General features: G+C 43.6%; 1 protein-coding gene across 1 annotated transcript in view; it reads left to right on the top strand.

The window, feature by feature from the left end:
* The first annotated feature begins 351 nt into the window (after positions 1–351).
* The window catches only part of GAS6 (growth arrest specific 6), a 43238-nt gene continuing 22999 nt past the window's right edge, over positions 352–20590 (top strand). The window contains exons 1-4 of the mRNA XM_075091761.1: positions 352–467; positions 943–1109; positions 15766–15790; positions 16558–16620. Of these exons, the coding sequence (XP_074947862.1) occupies positions 398–467; positions 943–1109; positions 15766–15790; positions 16558–16620 (325 nt within the window). The 5' untranslated portion in view covers positions 352–397. The remainder of the gene's footprint in view (positions 468–942; positions 1110–15765; positions 15791–16557; positions 16621–20590) is intronic.

The raw sequence follows: 20590 nt of genomic DNA, 5'->3' as shown, positions 1-20590 counted from the left end.
CGGGGGGGGGAGCAGCCTTCCCACCAGCTCCCCGGGCCCCGCTGTCCGCCCACCGGCCCGATCCCCCACCCCACCCCCCAACACCCCCGTCTCCGCAGCTCGGCACGGCCTTTCCCGCAGGTGCCCCGCCGCGATGTGCGTCCCTCGGCCGCGGCCCGGCGCTGTGACTTGGCGAGCCTTTGGGTAGGGCTGGCGAGCGGCTCCGCGGCTCCCCCGCTGGGCTCCCCGGCGCCGCGCTCCCGCAGTAGCAGCGCCGCTCCCCGCCCGCCCGCCCCGCTCCGCTCCGCCAGCGCCCGGCCCCCCGGCCCCCCCACCCCCCGGCCCGGCCCGGCCCCCCCCCCCGGCACGGCCCGGCACGGCACGGCACGGCCCCAGCCGCCGCCGCCGCCGCCGCATCATGCCGCATCCCGCGGCTCCCCTCGGGGCCGCCCTGCTGCTCGTCCTGCTGGCGGCGGACACCTCGCAGAGTGAGTACCGCGGGGGTGGCGGGGGTCCGTTCCGCCCGCACACGCCGCCGAGCATCCCCCACCGCCCCGTGTGTGTCTGAGGGGGGCCGGAGGTGGGGGGGGGGGGGCGGTGCGGAGCTGCTGGGTTGGAACGGGGTGCGGGATGCGCAGCTTCACGGCCGGGCTGCGGTGGGGAAAGGCGGCGGCGGCGGTAGCAGCGGGGGATGCCGGTGCGGCGGTGGCGGCGGCGGTGGCGGGGTCGCCGCTGCGGAGGGGCCGCGCCGAGGCCGCCCGGACCCACGGGCGGGGCGCCGGGCAGGGAGGGCGCTTGGTGCCCACCGGCGGGGCGGTTTGGTGTGCGGGGGGTGTTTGTGTGGTTGGGGGGGGGGTCGGTACATAGCGGCCAGGCGGGCTCAGCTGTTCACCGCTGCCTCCCCTTCCTCCTGCTCCTCTCCTCCTCATCCTCGCCCACCCCCGCCGGCGACCGGCGGCCCAGCCGTGCTGCTGCGCGCCCCGGAGGCTGCCCAGTTCCTGCGGCAGAGGCATCGGCGAGCCTACCAGATCTTCGAGGAGACCAAGCAAGGGCACCTAGAGAGGGAGTGCGTGGAGGAGCACTGCAGCAAGGAAGAGGCCCGGGAGGTGTTTGAGAACGACCCCGAGACGGTAAGGGGGCAAAGCCGCCGCAGAGAGATTTTGGTGGGTTGTGCGGCTCTCCCCTCCTGGTCGCCCTCCATCCATCTGCAGCTGGATGCCAGCTGCCTGCACAGCTGGGGAAGCCCTTGGGAGGAGGAGGAGGAGGAGGTACCAGAACCATTAGGTGAAAGACCCGAAGCCACATGGCATAACTAGCGCTCAGCCTGCACAAGGGCCGCATCCAGTTAGAAATGCCTCAGTGGGGATGGTCTGGGTGAGCGCCCAGCCTGGTGCCTGCCAGCACGGCTTCTGTCACCGAAGAGTGGAAGGGCCTTATTCACCTGTGGTGTAAATCCTTGAAGCAAGACCAGTGCGCCGTAATGCTGTGGCTTCTCCATCTGGACACCCCATTGTCCCTCTTTCCTTCACCCTCCCATCCCAGCTGTATTTAAAATTCCCTTGATGTTGTGGCATGTGTCAGAATAGAGGCTTCTCAGAAATAGTATGTCATAAACACACTTTATCCTTTTTGGGCCGTATTCGGCTTGGTTAGTGTTTTGGAACCAGTAGGTTCAGGACCTGTCACTACATGCAGACAGCAGGAGAGCACGTGTGTGGGTACATGGTACTGCTGTGCTTCCAACACGAAGCGTGGGTTCACAGGGTTGCAGCCTGTGCACCGCACACAGAGCTGACTTTTCTTGAGAGTCTTCTCAAGGCTGACTTTCACTTCAGTCCTCTTCTCACTTTGGACAGTATGTGGGATCAGTTGTGTTGCTTTACTAAGCTTGGCTTTCTCTTCCAATTACTTTACACCTCCTCTCTGCACTGTTTTGGATAGGCTGTTCTCGTTGCAGAGATTTTCTGGCATTGATTTAGCACTGGGAAGTGGATTTTCTCAGTGTTCAGACTGAAGGTTGATATTGCACAGTGTGTTCCTGTTAATGGTATGATGCTCTAGGGAGAAGATAGGGCAGAGAGAGAGAGGGAGAAAGAAGCAGTGTGTACACACAGAGACACACACCACAGGCAAGGGAGGGACTCATCTGAGGAGATGTTTTATGTTTCAGTCAGACAAGTCTTGACATGTGTGCTTCATTAGCACTGGATATACAGCGCGGTAGCTTGTTGTCACAAGGCAGCAGTTAAGTATGGCAAAGCCGTTGTGATGCTGGCTTTTCTTTTTGACACCCTTTAATTTAGAGCTTAATGTGGAGCGCTTGCCCAGGCAGCGTTTAACGGTACACCTCTTATGCGTGCATGTAGTCACATCTGCTTGCAGCAGCCTTTGCTTCTGTTCTGTAGAACTGAGCTAATACAGCATATGAATAACTGTAAAGTGGTGAGAGTGGCTGGCACAACTATTTCCATATTCACGTTGAATAACATAACTTCAAACACATTATGAAAATTCACTCTATAGCAGCATATGCAGGAAAAATATCCCAAATGGAATTTTGTAGCGTTCTGGAAAAAAGGTGACCTGAGGCCACCGGTTTGGCTATCTGGCTTCTGGCCAAGAAAGCAGTCAAAGGTGATGCATTAATAGAACAGTTTAGAGTGTGGTAGACTGTGTAAATGTGTCAGGAGTTTTTAACAATATTCTGTACTTATTTCATATATTGAAAAAAAAATACAGTTCTACTGTAATGAAAATAGTGAAATAATTTTATTTTAAAATCTTTTCATTTGTAATAGAAATCCTATAAGATCCAGTCATGTCATTTAAGCGTGTTTTGCAGGACAATGTAAACTTTCTGTCATTGCAAATGATTTTGATATTTTTGCTGCATTCCCTTCGTTACTGCTGCTAGGTCTCTGTCTAGTTCTGAAAACGCCTGAAGAAATATCCCTAAGGCTAGACAAGCTTCTCGTGTCTGTGCCCCCTTGCTTATTTTACATGTGCTTCTACACCAAAGTACTGTATTTTTTACCTTTAGGTCTGCAGTGACATAAGATCGGACCTTTTCTGAGGCACAAAACTCCCAAGAGTTGTGAACTTGCTTGTTACATGCAGTATGCCCTGCTCCTTGCTGTTACTTTGCTTCAATTTGACTGGGAAGCAAGTGTGCCACCGCCTGTCAGGGAGCTTTATGGCCCTTCCTATCCATTTTGCAGTCAGTGGGTGACAGGAAAGCGGCAGCTGCTGTTCAGTAGCAGTTTTCTAATGCATGGTGACAGAGGTCATGTATGTGGGCTGTTATTACTCGACACATTGGAAGCCTTCAGTGCTTTGTAAGGCGTAAGAGACTACTCCTCTGGCAGTATCTGCAGATTTGATGGGCAGAGTATTTTCCTCATCTGCATTTCCATCTGACTTGATCTTTTCATATCTCTCTAATACGCACCTGAGGTTATGGACGTGTTTCTTAAACACCAGGGAATTATCATGCTGTCATTTCACTGATGCTGCCTAGTATGTCCTGTCCTGGTGACTGACAGAAGAAGGAAGCTCGCTGAGACAGGAAAGTTGAAAACTGTTGATAAAGAACACCTAGCAGTTTGAAGAATTACAGTAACTGCAGTCACGCTTCAGCGTATTGTCAGGCTGCAGCTGGTCCATGCTGGTAAAGTGAGGACTTTTTATTGACTTGGGAAACGTACGTATTATTGTTGACAGCTGATGTTTCCTTGTAGTTGAGGAAGGCTGGCATTTTTGTCTCTGCCTGCTGAACCTGGTCACTGTGATTAACTACTTAGGTCATAGCAGAAAGAATAGCTACGGCACTTTTTGCCCTGCGTTGAGCCCCATGGCTAACCTTGTAGTAGGCAAGCGTGCTGCTGATCTGGCCTTTCAGGTCTGTCCACATCTCCTGGGTTTCATGCTTTAAAGCACCGGATGAGCACAAATGTAGGCATTTGGCTGTTTACTGTCCCATGGGAGCAATGGTCTTGCGGCCTTGACAACTGAAAGTTAATATGAGCTTAGTTAATAGCTTGCTGCTTCTCTGTTCGACCTCAAGAAAGGCTTGCCATGGGAGCACAAAAGCGTTGTCTCTCTTCCCTGTCCCCCATCAGATGATCTAATGAAATGTATGAGTCTTCCTTACAAACCTTGCCATTCTTAATTCTTTTGCAGTTGTGTGAAGAGTTTCACGGCCTAATTTCAAAACCTATGTCTTAAAGCTGTCATATGAAATCACATTAACTTGTTCAATCAGGCAGCCTCAGAAGTTCAGGTAGAATGAAGCAAGGCTGCAGTGTAGGTTACATGATGCTTCCCAGGTTAAAACATAGCTTGGTCCGGCCAGTTACAACAGCTAGCCAAGAATAACATTTCACGGAAAGATACCTACTGCAGCAATGGAAGGCACGGAAAAAGAGCGCTCTGGTATAGGTAAGTGACTTTTCATTCCTATTGACTGGTCTATACCCTTTTTCTGTGCCTTCCCTTGCTTCGGTGATCAGCTTTCCAAAGCAACACCTGCAAGCCATCAGCAGAAGATACACATTCTCTGAAACCTGAATGCGGGTGTTGCCACATGTGTGATTACTTACATCAACTGCTAAGAATAGTGTATTAGGCAGGGCTAAATAGCCATTCATTTGTAGGCCACTGCAGCTTTTGTCTTTTATGTTACGGAAAATATAAATATCAGCTCGCCCAGACTGGAGGAAGGAAGATCAATTGAAACATTTTTAGATTGTTTCTTTTTTTTTTAGGAGGCGGACCAAAACTCAGTTTGTGCTATTTGTATGACTATACATGGTAAAAACAAGTGTGAGCCGAGGTTAATGAGTCTTGCGGCCTATCTTTTTTTATGAAGCTGATTATAACATCATTAGATATTACTGCAGAGTTCTGGGGTGGTTCCTGTTTTATAATTACATTTATGTGAGAGATACCAAACAGAAAAATGAAAAGATAATGTGGTGGGAAAAAAATAAGGATGGAAAACATGTTCATGGGAGGTATGAGGACTGTTTCTAAATGTGATCTATTAAAAAGATATGGTAGGTGTGATAGAAGGGATGAAGTTGCAAAATACCTTGGATATAAAGATAAGAACATTATCTTATTTAAAATGTGGATGAGGCCTTATAAAAAGCAGCACTGCAGAAATATTTGACCTTGGTATGCCGTCAAGGTATTACAGCTTGTTAACTGACTGATAAACTGCTCTGGAATTTGGTTGACCTGTTCTAAAATGTGGTCATTCAAGCATGTAAATTAGAGGGACCGTGGTTTCTGGTGCTCTTGGAAACATTGGATTTCACTAAAGAATAAATACAGCAAAAATGTGTCCTTGTGCAAGGAGTTTCTCTGTTTCGAAAGGCTCAGCATAGGGAAGGTATTTGGATGCAACCTCATCATTTGGCACCATAGTTTATCAGTGCAGCATCTGGCACTGCACATCTTGCTTGCTGTTGTTGCAGTTGAAGAATTACTGGTCTTCCTGCAGGTCACCGTTGAAATTGCCATGCTGAATACTTTGAAAGGTGTTAGGCCCACCAAAAATGCTGATGTCGGTCAGCCTGGCCACCTGTGTTTACTGTTTATGGATTCATCCCTCAATAGAGTACCATGGAAAGCCAGCTTTTTTTCAGACATGTGCAGAAGGAACATCTGATTCATAGGCATGCACACGAAGGGTTCTCTTGCTTTTTGAGCAACTTGGATCCAAACTCCTGTTAAAATCTATGGCTTCTCAGATACACAAACACTGGCAGAGAATCACAGGGTAATTCAGGCTGAGAGGGACTCAGGAGGTCTTTAGTCAACTCATAGCAAGGGCAGCAGGGAGACCTGACCAGGCTTTTCGGGGCTTTTTGCAGTCATGTCTTGAAAATTACTGATCCTAACAAAACATCCAGCAACGTCAGCATTCTTTTTGCTAGTCTGGGCTTATTGAGAAGCTGAAATGCAGATGAAGTAATAAATAGGGTGCAATGATGGTCAGTTTGGTTGTGTTTCACAGTGTTACTGGCTCATTGGTTTAATTTCTTTATTTCTTCCATTACATGAGATTGTCGTGATAACAAAGATGAGGTGGATGCCTGGACTAGAGTCATCCAAACTTTACTCTGATCTTTTAGGAGGGGTCCTTGGCAGACAATATTTAGGTCTTATTTCTAAGAATAGCAAGGTAGATACGTATTTGTAAATACTAATCAGAAAAGTACGAAGGCATGTAGGGGGATAAGAGGAGTTGCTGGGAGAGTTAAGCGGTATAAAATTTCTTTGAGTAATTTAGTGCATGTTGTGTAGTCTAGACATTAAAAATACTGATATACTCTTTAAACACAGATGTCATCAACCCTGTATAGAATATTCCTTTCTAGATCCAGGCAAAAATATAGATTTACTTGCTATGAAAATTCTTAATATACCCATTTGTTATGTCATTTTGGCAGCGTTGAACAAGGGCTAGATCTATAGCTGGCATAAATTTCTGTATCTCTTCTTGGTGCAGAATTCATCTGAGAGAGGAAAGAGTTACTGGAGAGCTCTGTGCTGATGATTTAACCTGCTTGGACTGAGTATATGGAAGAATTGGATTCCCAGGCACAGTGGTACCTGCTCAATAGATTTCATGAAAGAAAATACAGGGAGATTTAGACTTTTGTCCAGGAATGGCTTGAAGGAGAGAAGAAGGAAGTAGAAAAGTTTGAGTGCCACCTTACTGCTCTCTGCAACTACCTGAAAGGAGGTTGTAGTGAGGTGGGTGTCAGTCTCTTCTCCCAAGTAACAAGCAATAGGACGAGAGGAAATGGCCTCAAGTTTCGTCAGGGGAGGTTTAGATTGGAAATTAGGAAAAATTCCTTCACAGAAAGGGTTGTCAAGCAGTGGACCAGGCTGCCTAAGGAAGTGGCTGAGTCACCATCCCTGGAGGTATTTAAAAGACATTTGGATGTGGTGCTTAGGGGCATGGTTTAGTGGTGGCCTTGGCAGTGCTAGGTTAACAGTTGGGCTTCATGATCTTAAAGGTCTTTGCCAACCTAAATGATTCTATGATTCTCTGATTCTATGATATATGCCACAGTAGTATCCCCACTCTGCTGGAATGAGATCTGGGTAAGCACCAGCTTTCTCCCTTCCTTTTCTTCCTTCTCCCTCTAGTTTCTTATAAAGGAAACACAGGATGGGAGGCCGTTGTACCAAAATCCAGTGAGTCTAACTGATCTGGGAGGTAAACAGATTGGGACTGGGGAGGAGGATGCGTCTATCTACTTGGCGGTACAGACAGGGAATTTGTTTCTGGTGGTGGAGTTCAGTAGCAGGAGGGTGACAAAAATACTCCTGCCTGCCTTAGAAGGCAAGTCATACATTTATTAGCTAAATGCTGCTGTATCAAAAGTTATTGAGAAGGGTGGGCAAAGTTTGCTGTTGGTGGAAACAGACACAGCTCCATCAACTCTGCTGGACTCAGGCACACTTGATCTTTATCTGTTTCTCCTCGTGTGGGTTTAGCCCAGAAGTTCAGAATAGACCTGGAAATATTGAAACAGCACATCATGAAAATACTACTTGTTAAATCTCCTGTGCAGCAGGAGGGGAGGAACAAGAGAAAACAAAAGTGGTGAATATTATACTGAGGGGCTGTTTGAAGATAGGATGGAAAAAGATGTTGAGAATGGTAAATTGAAACAGGGGGATTATAACGTTTGCGTCAGGATGGAAGATAATGGAAAAAGCAGATAAAGGTAGGTTAAGTCAGTTTTTTAGAGGAACACAATAGGTTTTAACAAATAGATGAGAGGGGAAAAAGCCAATTAAACATAAGAAAACAGTTTTGTGGCTGTGGGCTCATTCATGTTCTTTTTAAATTGAAAAAAAAAAAGAGGAGCAGCCTACTGGGAATTAATACAGTTTGTTAGTACAGCTGCATGAGATTCGGGTAAGAGAAGCATTGAATCTGTAAAAATTGCAATTGTGGTTCATGCGTGCTCCAAACTCTAAGTGAACTTAATGAATTACAAGCAATTACTTTCCAATAAGTATGAAGATCAAGGAAACAGCATCAGAGATTTAGAAGAAACTGAGAAGAAATATAGTAGGGAGGTTTACTTCGCCTCCACTTACAATATTTTTAGGCTAGGCTTTGGTTTCATATTTGGGAGCTCAGCTGATCTAGTTGGTGTAACCAAACCCTTTGCTTATTCTGTTTACACTGCCTGCACAGCAATTTGTGCAACTGCATGAACCGATTTAGGGAACTGATCTAAAGAAAAGCAGCCTGCAGAGAAAAATGATCATTTTGCAGCTGGATCAGTTCTCTGCTCCAGTTCACCATGCAGCTTCACAAAGGGTTGCACCAACACATTGCAAATGACAGTGTAGGTTTAGGATGGGAAGGCCAGGTGCAAGAGGAGAAGCAGAAAGGGTGATCAGAGCTCATGCTGTCAAAGAAGGGGACGAATAACCAGGTCTTGGAGAATCTGATGTAAGCTTTTCAGCAGGTCTCCTTTCCATATCTGTACCTTCATCACAGTTTTGTTATGACCTGCTGTTCTAGAGGCTCTCCACACATGCATGTGTCTGTGGGGGAGTTTCCTTATTTATTGATTTGGGTTTTCTTCCTGATCCTTTGAGCATCAGCAGTGGGACCCAGAGGAAGAACAAGGGTGGAAAGCAAGGAGGATACCCAGGAAGGGAGTGAAGTGCTGGTGTTGTCGTCACTCTGCACACCAGAAGGGTGCATAAATGAAGAGATAAAAGGAGAATGGGTCGTGCTTGCACTGTACAAAATCATGTGCATCTGGAGAGCTACCACATTTGACCGACTTCTGGAACAGGGAGTTCTAGTTCAATTCCAGAAAACAATTAGGACAGGAACAAAAAAGCAGAAGTTACTTAGTTATTAAAATAATAAATGTATAAGGGAATAAATGTTCAGTAAAATGAACAGGGAAGTATGAGATCAGATTCTGTCACAAGGCCCTAGTGTTGTCTCAGATGTCACTTCCCTATTCCTCACTTGCCTGTCCCCTCTGAGGCTAAATCCAGTGATGCCTTAAAGTGGCTGTAACTGTGAGTTGCAACCTCTGCAGGTAGGCAAAATCCTAAGAAACCATATAATTAGATTACAGGAGGGGGAAAAATACAGTATTTTTTCACTTCAGTGGTTAAAATGTTACAGAGCCTATAAAAGAAATCACAAACTTTCATATCGTGTTGGGTGCGATATATAATGTGTTCTATTTTAAGTAGGCTTAAATAATTGCGGAGAGGTGGCACAATATAGGATGTTGAAAGTAGGCAGCCTTTTACATACGCTAGGTGTTTTGTCAGATCCTTGTTTGCTTAATTTGTCTTACGTTTCTTAGTGTTAGTTTAACCACACGTACAGGTACTGCAGCTATTGCAACAAGTAAGGATTCAAACAAGTAACACCCAGTGAAGATCTGTTATCAAATTGGGATCCTCTTTTCAAATAAGAACTGGAGGGAAAGTACCCTTTCAATCCTGAAGCATCCTCAAGGCATTTGTGATTGGATTGCATTAAGAGTAACTTAAAAGCACATGCAACCAACTCATTGGAATCACTCTACAAATTATTTTTGTTGGAATATTTGGCCCTTGGCATCAGTTGCATCCATTTCACACCGTTGCTGTCCAATCAAACCCTGCCTCAGGCTGCATATAGAAATCATGTCGCTGTGCCCCCTTTATCTCCACAAATGTGAAGTATCTGTGTTTTGCTTGGCTGTGACATACAGGAACTTCTTTTTTCTCCTTCTTTCCTTTCCTTTCCTTTCATTATTTTTTTCCCTGTAATTGTGCATTCTAATAATTGGTGGGTTTTTCCTCATTGCAGAGCAACATCTTTTGCTGAAGTGGCACCTCAGTACACTGTTGGGAAATAGTCCTGCCTCTCAGAAGAGGGTGGGGGAAGCTATGACAATAGATGTTTTTTGTTTCCAGTCTCCAGGATTCTGCAGAGATGCCTAGTCTCTATGCAACAGGTGATGCAAAAAATGGTGGTCCTGAATGCTTCTTGTTTGGAAAGATGAACAACTTGGTCAAAGGGGCAGTTGTAGTCTTTGTGCAGCAGACTAGCTGGACAGTGAAGCGGATACTCTGCAAACGGAGACAAAATCTAAAAGCTACCTAAACAACAGTAACTCTGGTGGTAGGAGATGAGACCTCGAGGCTGGTTTTGGATTGTAACAAGACCTGCTTGCTTCTCTAAAGCCTCACTTGCCAAATTCTGGAGAGAAGTTCTCTTTGCTCCTTGCACAGAGAATGCATGCTGCCCCAAAGCAAAGTAGGAAGCAAACTAACCTGGCTGAGTGTAGGGTTCCTCACAAAGAGAAGAAAAGCTTGTGCAGGTGACGTGGCACTGATTTGAGTGTAAATCTACAACTATAGGTTCTATATATTTAAAATTCTAAACTGTAGGACTGTTTAATTACATCGGATGGGAGGAAGGCCTCATCATTCAGCATGAGATTTGCTATGCATCAAAAGCCTAGGGCTGAGTTTAAAAAAATGCAGAGAGCTCTTGAGTATTAATGAGGTTTGCATTCTCAGGTTATAACAGTTAAACAGCTGTCGGTATAAAAGCAAACTCAAGTCAAACACTAAATTATAGCTAATCATGGTTGGTAGTGGCCATTTCTTTGCAAGGGTAGTGCACGCCTGCGGTGTGGAAACATGAAGTACATTTATAAACAAGGAGGTCCGGCCATGCCCAAGACAAACATTCAGTCCTGATAGAAATAGGCAAAGGGAGAGTCATTATACGGAAAAGAGAAAAGGGCATAATGTGGGAGCTGTCACTGCTCTCTAAGAGGTAACTAGGTAACTAAGAAAGTGCTTTTTTAGAAATCACCATTGCTAATACAAGTCTGTGAGGTCTTTCAGTGTTAGCAGTGTTGCAGTCACAGAATCACAGAATCACAGGGTGGTTGAGTTTGGAGGGCACCCCTGAAGGTGATCTGGTCCAACCCCCCTGCTCAGGCAGGGCCACCAAAAGCCAGTTGCCCAGGAACACAAACAGTCCTTCTGTAGACTGTCTTTTATCTGCTGCCACTAGAGCTCAAGCATGATTTTGATTAGATTCGGTGCTGATCAGGCTTACCTGACCTAGAGCTCAAGCAAAACAAACAGAAGCATTTGGCAGGCCCTTTTGGCTGAGGTTTCCAGTGTTGCCAATTACTTTAAGCAACAGTGAGAACATTTTCCTGGTGTAGACAGGGTCATTGTTATGTTTTCAGAAGGGCTATTTTTGTACAGTGACTCATGTTAACGCCTGTTCTGATTTGGTGTTCTTCCATCTTCTCTAAAAATGCAGCGGGACTAATGCATACCCAGTATAATTTCACTAACCTCTGGATTTTACCACTAAGGGAGAGTTTGGCCATAGAGGTGAAAATAGAGGTCACCCCAGTCACATTGTAGGCTTCCTTTGGCAGGGAAGCTGATGTAAGTACTTCTGCACCTTTGACTCCACAGCCCTGCTATGAATTCTTACCTTCATGTTGCTGTTCTCCTCAGTTGTTTCAATGCAGGGTATTGTGGGGGTGGCTTCACAGAAGCTATTCTTACCTATTTCACTGCAACCATTAACATTTGGAAGAAAAAAAACAAATGGAAAAATGAACAACCTGGAGTTTGGCAAGTGTGGTTTGGGTTGGGTTATTCTGAGGACGCTCTTAAACTTACAGTCTCTTTTCATTTTAGATACCCACACTAAGTGTTGTATTGGCTATGTTATAAGGGTAGGAATAAGCTCTGGATGTAGGTGGGAAAGCAACTTCCTAACCCCATGGAAAAGTGTTTAGTGTCACTCTACCCTGAAATAAAAGCATACACTCAGGTCTTGCACTACTGTTGTAGAAAGCAATAATTATGTTTAATACATTGAAAGACTTGCTTCTAGCATGTATATGTGTTTGTGTGGAAGGGGCGAGGGCTGGAGAGCGTAAATCTTTTCTGTCAAAGCACAGCTCTGTCTTGTGGACAGCAAGAAGGAGGTCTCTTGAACTGAGCTGAAGTAACCAAGCCAGGACCTACCTAGAGGGATTGGCCTTATGCCGTACTTTTCACTTCACTGAAAGGGTGGAGATTTGTAGATCTGAGGCTCTTCCCAGTCTCATATTTCTCGCTCTTTACCTGAGTTTTCTGCTGAGCTGTACTTCTGGCAGCACATGACACGTGGTGTGTAGCTCATACTACATGCTGGTATGCAGGCTGCGGTGCCCTGGTGCCAGGCCCTTGACTATTGAAGCTTCTGGTGTCCTGGTTGTACTGGTTGATACGTGGGAACCAGGCAGACAGAAAGTGTGTTGGGTCACAAGAAGGAAGGTTGGAAATACATAAGGTTTTCTTGGTAGGAGCAGACACAGAAGTTGGAACTGTTGAAACCAGGTTTTTGAAGGTTGGTCTCTTGTAGAGATTGGTGATTCTGCAAGGTATTGTCTTCCTCTTGCATGTATGGGGACATTACTGCTGGACAGATTAGTTAGAAAGCCTGCTGAGTCAGTGTCTGTACAGCAGCCTATCAAGAGGATGCTTATGTCCAATATGTATTTGTTTATAGCTTTTTATTTTAAAAAGCCCATTGCTCCTGCTTTTATTTTCAGCAGTAGTTAGGAAAGCAAATCCAAAGCGGAAGTACTGACAACATTTAGATGTTAACCTTTTACCAGAGTCCAGGCTGAAAATTTAACACTAATTCTATGGTGACTTTTGCTACCACGGTGGTCACAGTTAAATAACCCCCATACTTTTTGATCCTGAATCAGTGAATACCCGGTGGCTTTCTGGATGGTGAGATATTTGGTGAGGCTGAAATTTAAGGTGACTAGCTGAGAAATCAGCAAAATAGTAGCAGAGAATCTCTGCTAACTCCTTGTTAGCAAGCCTCAAAGCACCTCTCCCGGCATTTTTGTTGGATCCTGAAAATACAGTTGAAGACTTCTGGTGGAGGGAAGATGAGTCTCAGACTTTTAACAGGGTAGGGCTGTGATAGGACTATACTATACAGGCAGACCCTGTACAGGGCTGTCATCTTCCCTGAAATCTGTGGGTCATTAAGACTTAGTACAGTGCAGAAGACTGAAAAGGCATTGTAGAGTTGAGCACTCACACAGAAATAATTCATGTCTGGCTGCCTTTCTGTGCAGGTTAGGAACAACTTGAATTTTTAACTGGGAAAATTTCTCATCAGTGTTTTTTGAAAAGGGACCGCTACTTTCACTTTAAGCAAGTTCCTTTTCTCAAGGTGGAAGATCATTTGTCCAATGTTCTTGATTAATCTTTTGGCTGAATTGAGATTGTCATTGTATTTCCAGAAGCCTGTTGTAAGGAAAATTGATTATGGAGAAAAAGGAAAAGAATCATACAAGAATAAGTAACGTTGGAACCTGCAATCACCTTGCTTTAGTTTAGAATGATTTTATCAGCAGATCCTGTAGACCTGGAGCAGCACTACTCGTCAGCAAGTAGTTTTGTATAACATTAGCAAATGAGGAAGAGAGGGAAAGAAGGGTTAATTTTCTATTAATAGCCTCCTGTTTAAATCACTTAACCCCATTATGTACCTCGTGAAATGAAGCTTGTGGTACAGTGTCTTGGAGTTTCACTCTTCTGCTGTTCAATTGGCATTGAATCAATATACAGTCAGTTTTCATTGGGAGGGTTATCTGTGCAATGAAAGGAACTAGTTACCTTAATCTTTCATTCAAAAGTAAACTCTGTACAACTTCTCTAGCACTCAGCTCATTCATCAGAGGTCAAGGAGAAAGTGAAGTTTTATGCCTTTGCCGTCACTGACTTGGAGCAATTAGGCTGGTGGCCATGAATATGAAAGCTCCCGTTTCTTGTCCTCTGAGTGCAGAAATTGTTGCTTTTGCCAGTGTCTGGATTATCCTGTTGGTGGTAACATACAGATGCACATTCTTGTAACGTGTATTGAATAAAGGGGAAATAACGAAAAAAATGGTTGGAGTATTTCATCACATGCTGCTACCTTTTTCTCCTCAAGTGCTGGCTGAAGTTCAGTTTGTGGTTATAGCACAGCTGGGCACTCATCTTTACTTTACTTTTATTTTGACTGTATTTGTTTGACTTGAATTTCCAAAAGTAAACCTTAAAAAAAAAAAAAAAGAGGGAGAGGGGACTGTATTGAATTCTGAGCTCCTCACTCAGTTTGTTAACCCAAAGAGATATTGCAAAGCTCAACCCCAAAAGGTACCAAAACTATTACCCTCATGTCAGAATTGAAAATAGGAATAAGTTTAAGCTGCTTTTCTACTTCTTTACTGATGCTGTCATTATTTAGGCGGAATATTTACATGGTGCATTTCAGGAACTGGGGCACATTTGCCAGAAGCAATTGATTTTTCTGGTGAATGACAGCAACACAAAACTTTGAGTTTACATGACCTTGTCAGTGAATTCATTGCATTAGACAGGTCAACTAGAATCATGGTGCGTGCCTGTCTCTTTTGTATGTACATGCCTGTATATATCCATGAGTTTATCCAAACATCTGTAATACAAGGAGAAAATAGTTTCTAATCTTGCACATTGTATAGACCAAATTAATTTTGTCAAATGCAGGATATTTACTGTCCCTATCTCACTGCAGATACAGTTTTATATGAAAATTCCTCCTGTTGTATGAAAGAGAATTGTACTGTGCATATACTTTCATAATTAGATGAGAAATGGTTTATTTTAATAAAAAAGTTAAGCACTGATATAATCCGCATTGCACACCCCAATTACAATTTTAACAGCTCTTGAACTAGTGACATACACATTATGAAATCCAGTATGAAGTGATGTTGGAAAGAAATCCTTTTTTCCTGGCCATGAATTTTAGTATTTTTTTAAGAATGTGGTTTAATGATCAGTTTAGGCCAATCTCCCGCTCTTCCATGCAGCACAGCTGTATTTTCCTGCTGTTTCTCTGTGTTGGTGTAAGCAATCGTGCAACTGGCAAGGTCTCACCAGACTGAATTTTTTCTAACCTGCAAAGTTAGATCCACATCACATCAGCAAACTGCTGCTCTCACCGTATGGCTACACTTTGTTGACACAAGGTAGGGAACAGTGACGCATGGCCATATATTATGAGAGGAGTGGGAATGCTTTTTGCAGTCCAGTTTTAGGTCAATGAAAGTCAATTTTGCCCTCCCTTGCAAACTGGCAGCATTCCCTTCTTTGAGTGGACAGTCCCCACTATGTGATGGAGTTGGCCGTATGGCAATGGGTGCTGTTGGAGGGGTACGGTCCTCATTGTTCTAAGAGCAAAAGGTGCCCTTTTATTTTAGCGGCTGTGGTGTTAGGGTGCTGCCAGAGTTCTGCATCAGGAGAGCGCCTCCGAGGAGGCACTGGGTGACCAAATGTTTCTATACTTTCCATCTGGGGTTTTGTCCCTAGATTCTTCTTCCTTCCCCTACTTCATGCCACCATCAGCACCTTTACCTCTTGGATAGTGGGTAAGTGGCTTCATGCTCAGTCACTGCCACTTACCAGGTCAGCTGTTGTCAAAAAAACCATTGAGACTGGAGCTAATGTTTCTTTCCTTTTCAAAAGACAAAATGCATGTATGACACAGTGCTGCTTCTGGCTCTGAATAAGAAGAAATGAGGATGTTTCTGTTTCAACCTTGTTAATCAACTGCCATGCAAGATCACCAAGCTAACAGCAGCTCTTAAATAGTATGACAATAGAAGCAAATATTACTTAATAAATCTTTGATGAATTTTTTTTTTCCTCCCCCTCATACAGGAATATTTTTACCCGAAATACTTGGGTGAGTCGCAGCTTTTACCTTTACTTAGTGGCAGTGCTGGTATGTGGTGCCTAACACTGGAGCTTGTCACAGCTGAAGTCTCTGCTAAGGAAAGTGATGGAAATCTGATTGCAGTAAATATGCATTTCTAACTTTTAAGATAGACTGTACATTCCTTATGTGATTTTGTCTTTTACTTATGTATAGATTTACATATAGAGATCCTTTAATGTATTTTCTGCATGTTAAAATGTTGGTGTTGTGTATCTTTGGTGTTGTGTAATTTCCCCCTTCTTAATTAACTTAGCTATTAACTAATTTCCTTATTAAAAAAATAAAAGTGCCTTTATTGATTGATCCACTGGCTTATTATATTGACTGTATCATAGTTATGGCATCATATTATTTTCTGTTGGTGTTTAATATGTCGTTCTTAAGATCACAAATGCCAATGGTTTTACAAAACTCCATGTGCTTTTTAGATTTTTTAAAAAGATTTAGTAGGGCAAATCTGAGTAGCTACTAACATGCTTTTAGAGTCATGGTAGCATCTGGTAAAGTGATCATCCTCTTCAGATGGCTTATAACTTTACTGTACATCAGAGCAAAAAAATTTTGATGAACTTAAAAATTTTAAGGCATCTGGGAGATTATAATATTGCATAGATTTTGCATCCACCCTCCAGATCCTTGCTTAATGAATCAGTAGGCCAGGTATGATTTTACATGCTTTGAATATCTGCCATGTCATCATTGTAATAATAACAATTTCATTTTCTGTTCTTCAGATTGTATTCAGAAATATGGGTCGCCGTATACAAGAAGTCCAGATTTCCTTACATGCGTTCATAGTAAGCATTTTTGTTAAATGTCTCTCATGTTACCTGACGGAATGGAACCAGCTCAGCCATCTCCATTTTTTATAGCATTTTAGTACTGGCCTTCCTATTCTCTAGGCTTGAGACTCCATATCGCTTGTCGTATCTGAGCAACAAAACAAGGCCTTTTCCCTTTTATCACCTATTGCCATCTTGCTGTTGTCTTTCAGTGCTCTGGTATTTTATGATGCAAGCCATTTCTTTCCCACCAGTTTCCCAAGGTCTGAATAATCTGAGAAGCAAGAGGGATGAGAAATAGGATTTACCAGAAGGTTGTACGCTATGCTTGGCCTTTTATTTTTTTTTCTTGAATGCTAACTTTGGCTTGCCCCTGTTAGGGGACCTTAAAAAAGCTTATAGTCAAACCCAGACTTCTGTCGGACTTCTTTACGTTAAGATCAGTTTCACTCATCGCGTGACCGTGCTTTAAATATTGCAACCTCTAAAAATTTAAATTGACTTGGCAGTCAACCCAATATCTGTGTAGGAGGGGAAGGGGTATTTGTTCACCCCTAACACTAGAGATCAGAATTTAATTAACTCTTCTAATACCTTTCCAGTTCCCTCTTGAAGCTTAGCAGTGCTAAAGATATAAAGCTGCATAAATATTCTAAATATGTTCTGGGAGCAGATCAGTCCAAATGGAGAGAAAATCACGTGTGTGTGTATATTTATTTTCATTTTTCCCCCTGTGATTCAGTCTCCTACTGTGATCAAGTTTGATTAGTCATGAGTTCGTACCAGTGCTACCAAAGCAGGATCAGGATTTAGTCGAGCTTTCACGTTTATAAACTGCATTACAGCAACCTTTTTTGAAGGGTGAATTCCAAAGTTAAGAGGCAGTATGTCAAGATGTGCCCTGATATAATGCAGCAGTATCGCTTCGGGTGTTGGAGTCCTCTGAACTGGGAGTTCTCCTACCTGTGGTACCCATGTCCGCTGCAGCGTGCCAGCTGGTTGAAAGTGGGACATGAGGCTGAACGCTTCCTTTTGCTCACGTGTGTGGCACAGCAAAGAGGTGTGAGTTCCTGCTTAAAATGGTAGTATCAACTGGGAACGCGTGTTCCAAACAGCTAATAGTGTTGTAGAAATGCAAGTCTAAAGGGTAGTGATGAAAAAATCTGAAAAAAAAAAGGTGAATAATTGTTTTTAGGGATTTTTGCCCATTGCAGAGGCAGTGGTTTGGAAATAAAATTATAATATTTTCCTCCATTAAAATATTAAAATATTTTTAAATGGCTGAGTTTTGGCTAGCCATTGTCAATTCACAGAAGAAGTAAGGGAGAGGGAGCCTGAAATGCGCTTGGAAGGATGACAGGCTTTGTGCTTGGCCAATTCCAATGTGCCTCTTAATTTTTCACAGATACTGCCAAAAGCTGACGTAGCTCTGTGGGGTTGTGCCTGCAAAATGCATTTAAATTTTGTTTCTCAACAGCCTTTCTCCTCTCAAAACAAGGTAGTGGAAGGCTCCTTTATTCTGGCATACAAAGACATTGCACAACCGAAGGACCGGAGGGTGATTAACTACACTAGTTTATACTGGAAATAAGGTGCAAATTTTAACTGTGAAAGCAGTTGGACAGCAGAGGGGGGCATTTGAGGATTCTCAGTTTCATAAGATCTTTAGATCGGGGATACAGGTAGGGTTCAGCTCTGGATTCAGCGAGGTAGATGCAGGTGTTTCCAGCATAGGTGCCTACATGAGCAGTATTCCCAGCACAGTGGAGAGTTAATCTGCCATCAGTGGTTCTAGAGAGGTTCGACTGCCCAAACTGCCTCTTGCTCTGGGGAGTGCTGAATCACTCTACAGACTCTGTTGTACTGACTAGATCTCCACTGACTGTGATGAGCATTTAAGATAATTGCTTTGCAGATAGATGCTTGCTTTACACATAGATACCTGTGCTTTTGTCTGCAGATCTGGATCTTTTTCTAAAAGAGATCCTGTAGATCACCTAGGAATTAAGGATTTGGTTCTACAAGAGTTTGGAAAACTCTATTGGTTTTTCTTGAAATGAAGCTGCATGTGGCCTTAAAAAACACAATGGGATTTTTGTTAGGTTGTGTGAGTCTGCTTTTTAATAGTGAGCATTTTCCCAATGACGTTTTAATTCACACCATTTTATGAATATCAAAAAATAAATTCACCGTACAGAATAATGAACTGGAAGCATCAGTCAGTGTACTTAGGTAAAGTCTTGTTTCCATATGGCCTTCAAAAATGGAACTGGTAGTTCTATTCTCTGTCTGCATTTATGAGCTATTTATGTGCTATCAGACGTAGCTCAAAGCACACAAAAAGGTCATGCTCTTCATTACTGCTAAAAGCTTTACTAAAATCTGTCATGTAAATGAATTAGAAACAAAAGCTCCATTTTCTCTTCCTACTGTGAAGCCACCAGGAGAGTATAAGACTGTGTCTCATGTTCTCAAACTCTCAGGATAAGAGGAGCAAACCTTCAGCACAGTGTTGATGTGGTAGCAACGTCCATGGTTGTTCCTGCTACTTACCATGGGTTGCTATTGATAGGGTGGTATTCTGCTGGGCAGTGTTATTTCCATCTGGCTCTGCAACGCACATCAGATTCCATTTTGAGGGAAAGAACCAGAAGCTAGAGGATACACCAGAGAAGTCACACATAACCCTTTTGACTTGTTTTGCTTAACAAGTCACTTTGAAAACACTGCCGTGTCCAGGAGGCTTAGTTTGTGCCACTTCAAAAAATCAGGCTTAGCTTACTCTACCTAAACCGTTCTGTTTACTGTATACAAATTCTGGTCTGCCAAGGAAAAGAAACATGCTGATCAGGACTGCTCTGTCATGGCTCATCTCTTCCTTAACCTGGCCTCTCCTTCCCTGACTCCTCCACCTCCAGCAGTGTTTCGGCTCGGCAGTGATTTATCGGGAAGTATTCTGGTGGGTGGATGTGGCAGACAGCCTGTGTGGCTGTGTTTCTTTTGTGTGGCCTGGCCTCTACCTTGGCTGTGGCTTTGCCCCAGCTCTGCCCAGCTGGAGTGGTGAGGAAGAAAGATAATTAGGCCTTGTTTGCAGTGAGTGAATGGTAATTTCTGTGAGGCTCTTAGGATTGTGTACTTTTTGTACACAATTTGTGTGCTTTACCTGTAGAGTTTTCCCAGGCACTAGCTTCTGAGCATCAAGATGATATACTGGAAATTGGCATTTCTTTGGCCAAGTCACACTCTGTTCCTGGTCAGTCCTCTGTCTCTCTGCTCCCTTGTCCATGATAGAACAACTTGCTGAGGCTCAGGATAAATGCTTATCTGTTCAATGGCATAGACCTAGCTAGAGGTTGAAGCTGTGCTGGTTACAGGGGAGGGCCTGAAGTCAGAGAGTAGATGGAACCACTGCGTTTTGGTAGAAGAGGATGAAATCACAACTTGAAATGCAAATTTATTCAGTTGTGGTCCCTTATCGTCTTTTATAGAGCTCTTTCCTTCGCTTCATCTATTTTGTCCTGCTTGATTCAGCCCACTATATTTAATGACAGCCATTACCAATCATCTGCTGATTTCTAGCGTCTGTTAGTCTGCTTCAGAAGAACAGTGGAATCTTCATTATAAACATATGCATAGCAGACAGGTATGTTTGTCATAGTTGTTGAACTTGCACTAGACAGTCCTTATGTCCAAAGCTCAGTCAAATACCCTACAGAGAAAGGAGCGGTGAAAACTTTTCTGTTGCACAATGTGATAGATAGAAAGCAAATATGAAATTAGTACTCCATGGTAATCTGGATAAACTGCAACATTGTGTGCAGCTAATTTCAGTCTTCAGGTAATTCAGTGTGCAGTGCAGCCCAAGAATCTGACTATTTTTTCTTGATGACTATAAAACAAAGGCTATCCAACATTGTAATGTATTCTTTTGCCTAATTTTAATGCCTAACATAGCACCAATCTTAACGGCTGTCTAAAAGGCAAA

This window comes from Phalacrocorax aristotelis, chromosome 1 (genome assembly GCF_949628215.1).
Source record: "Phalacrocorax aristotelis chromosome 1, bGulAri2.1, whole genome shotgun sequence".
Classification (NCBI taxonomy): domain Eukaryota; kingdom Metazoa; phylum Chordata; class Aves; order Suliformes; family Phalacrocoracidae; genus Phalacrocorax; species Phalacrocorax aristotelis.
This window is presented reverse-complemented; position numbering and strand designations above follow the sequence as displayed.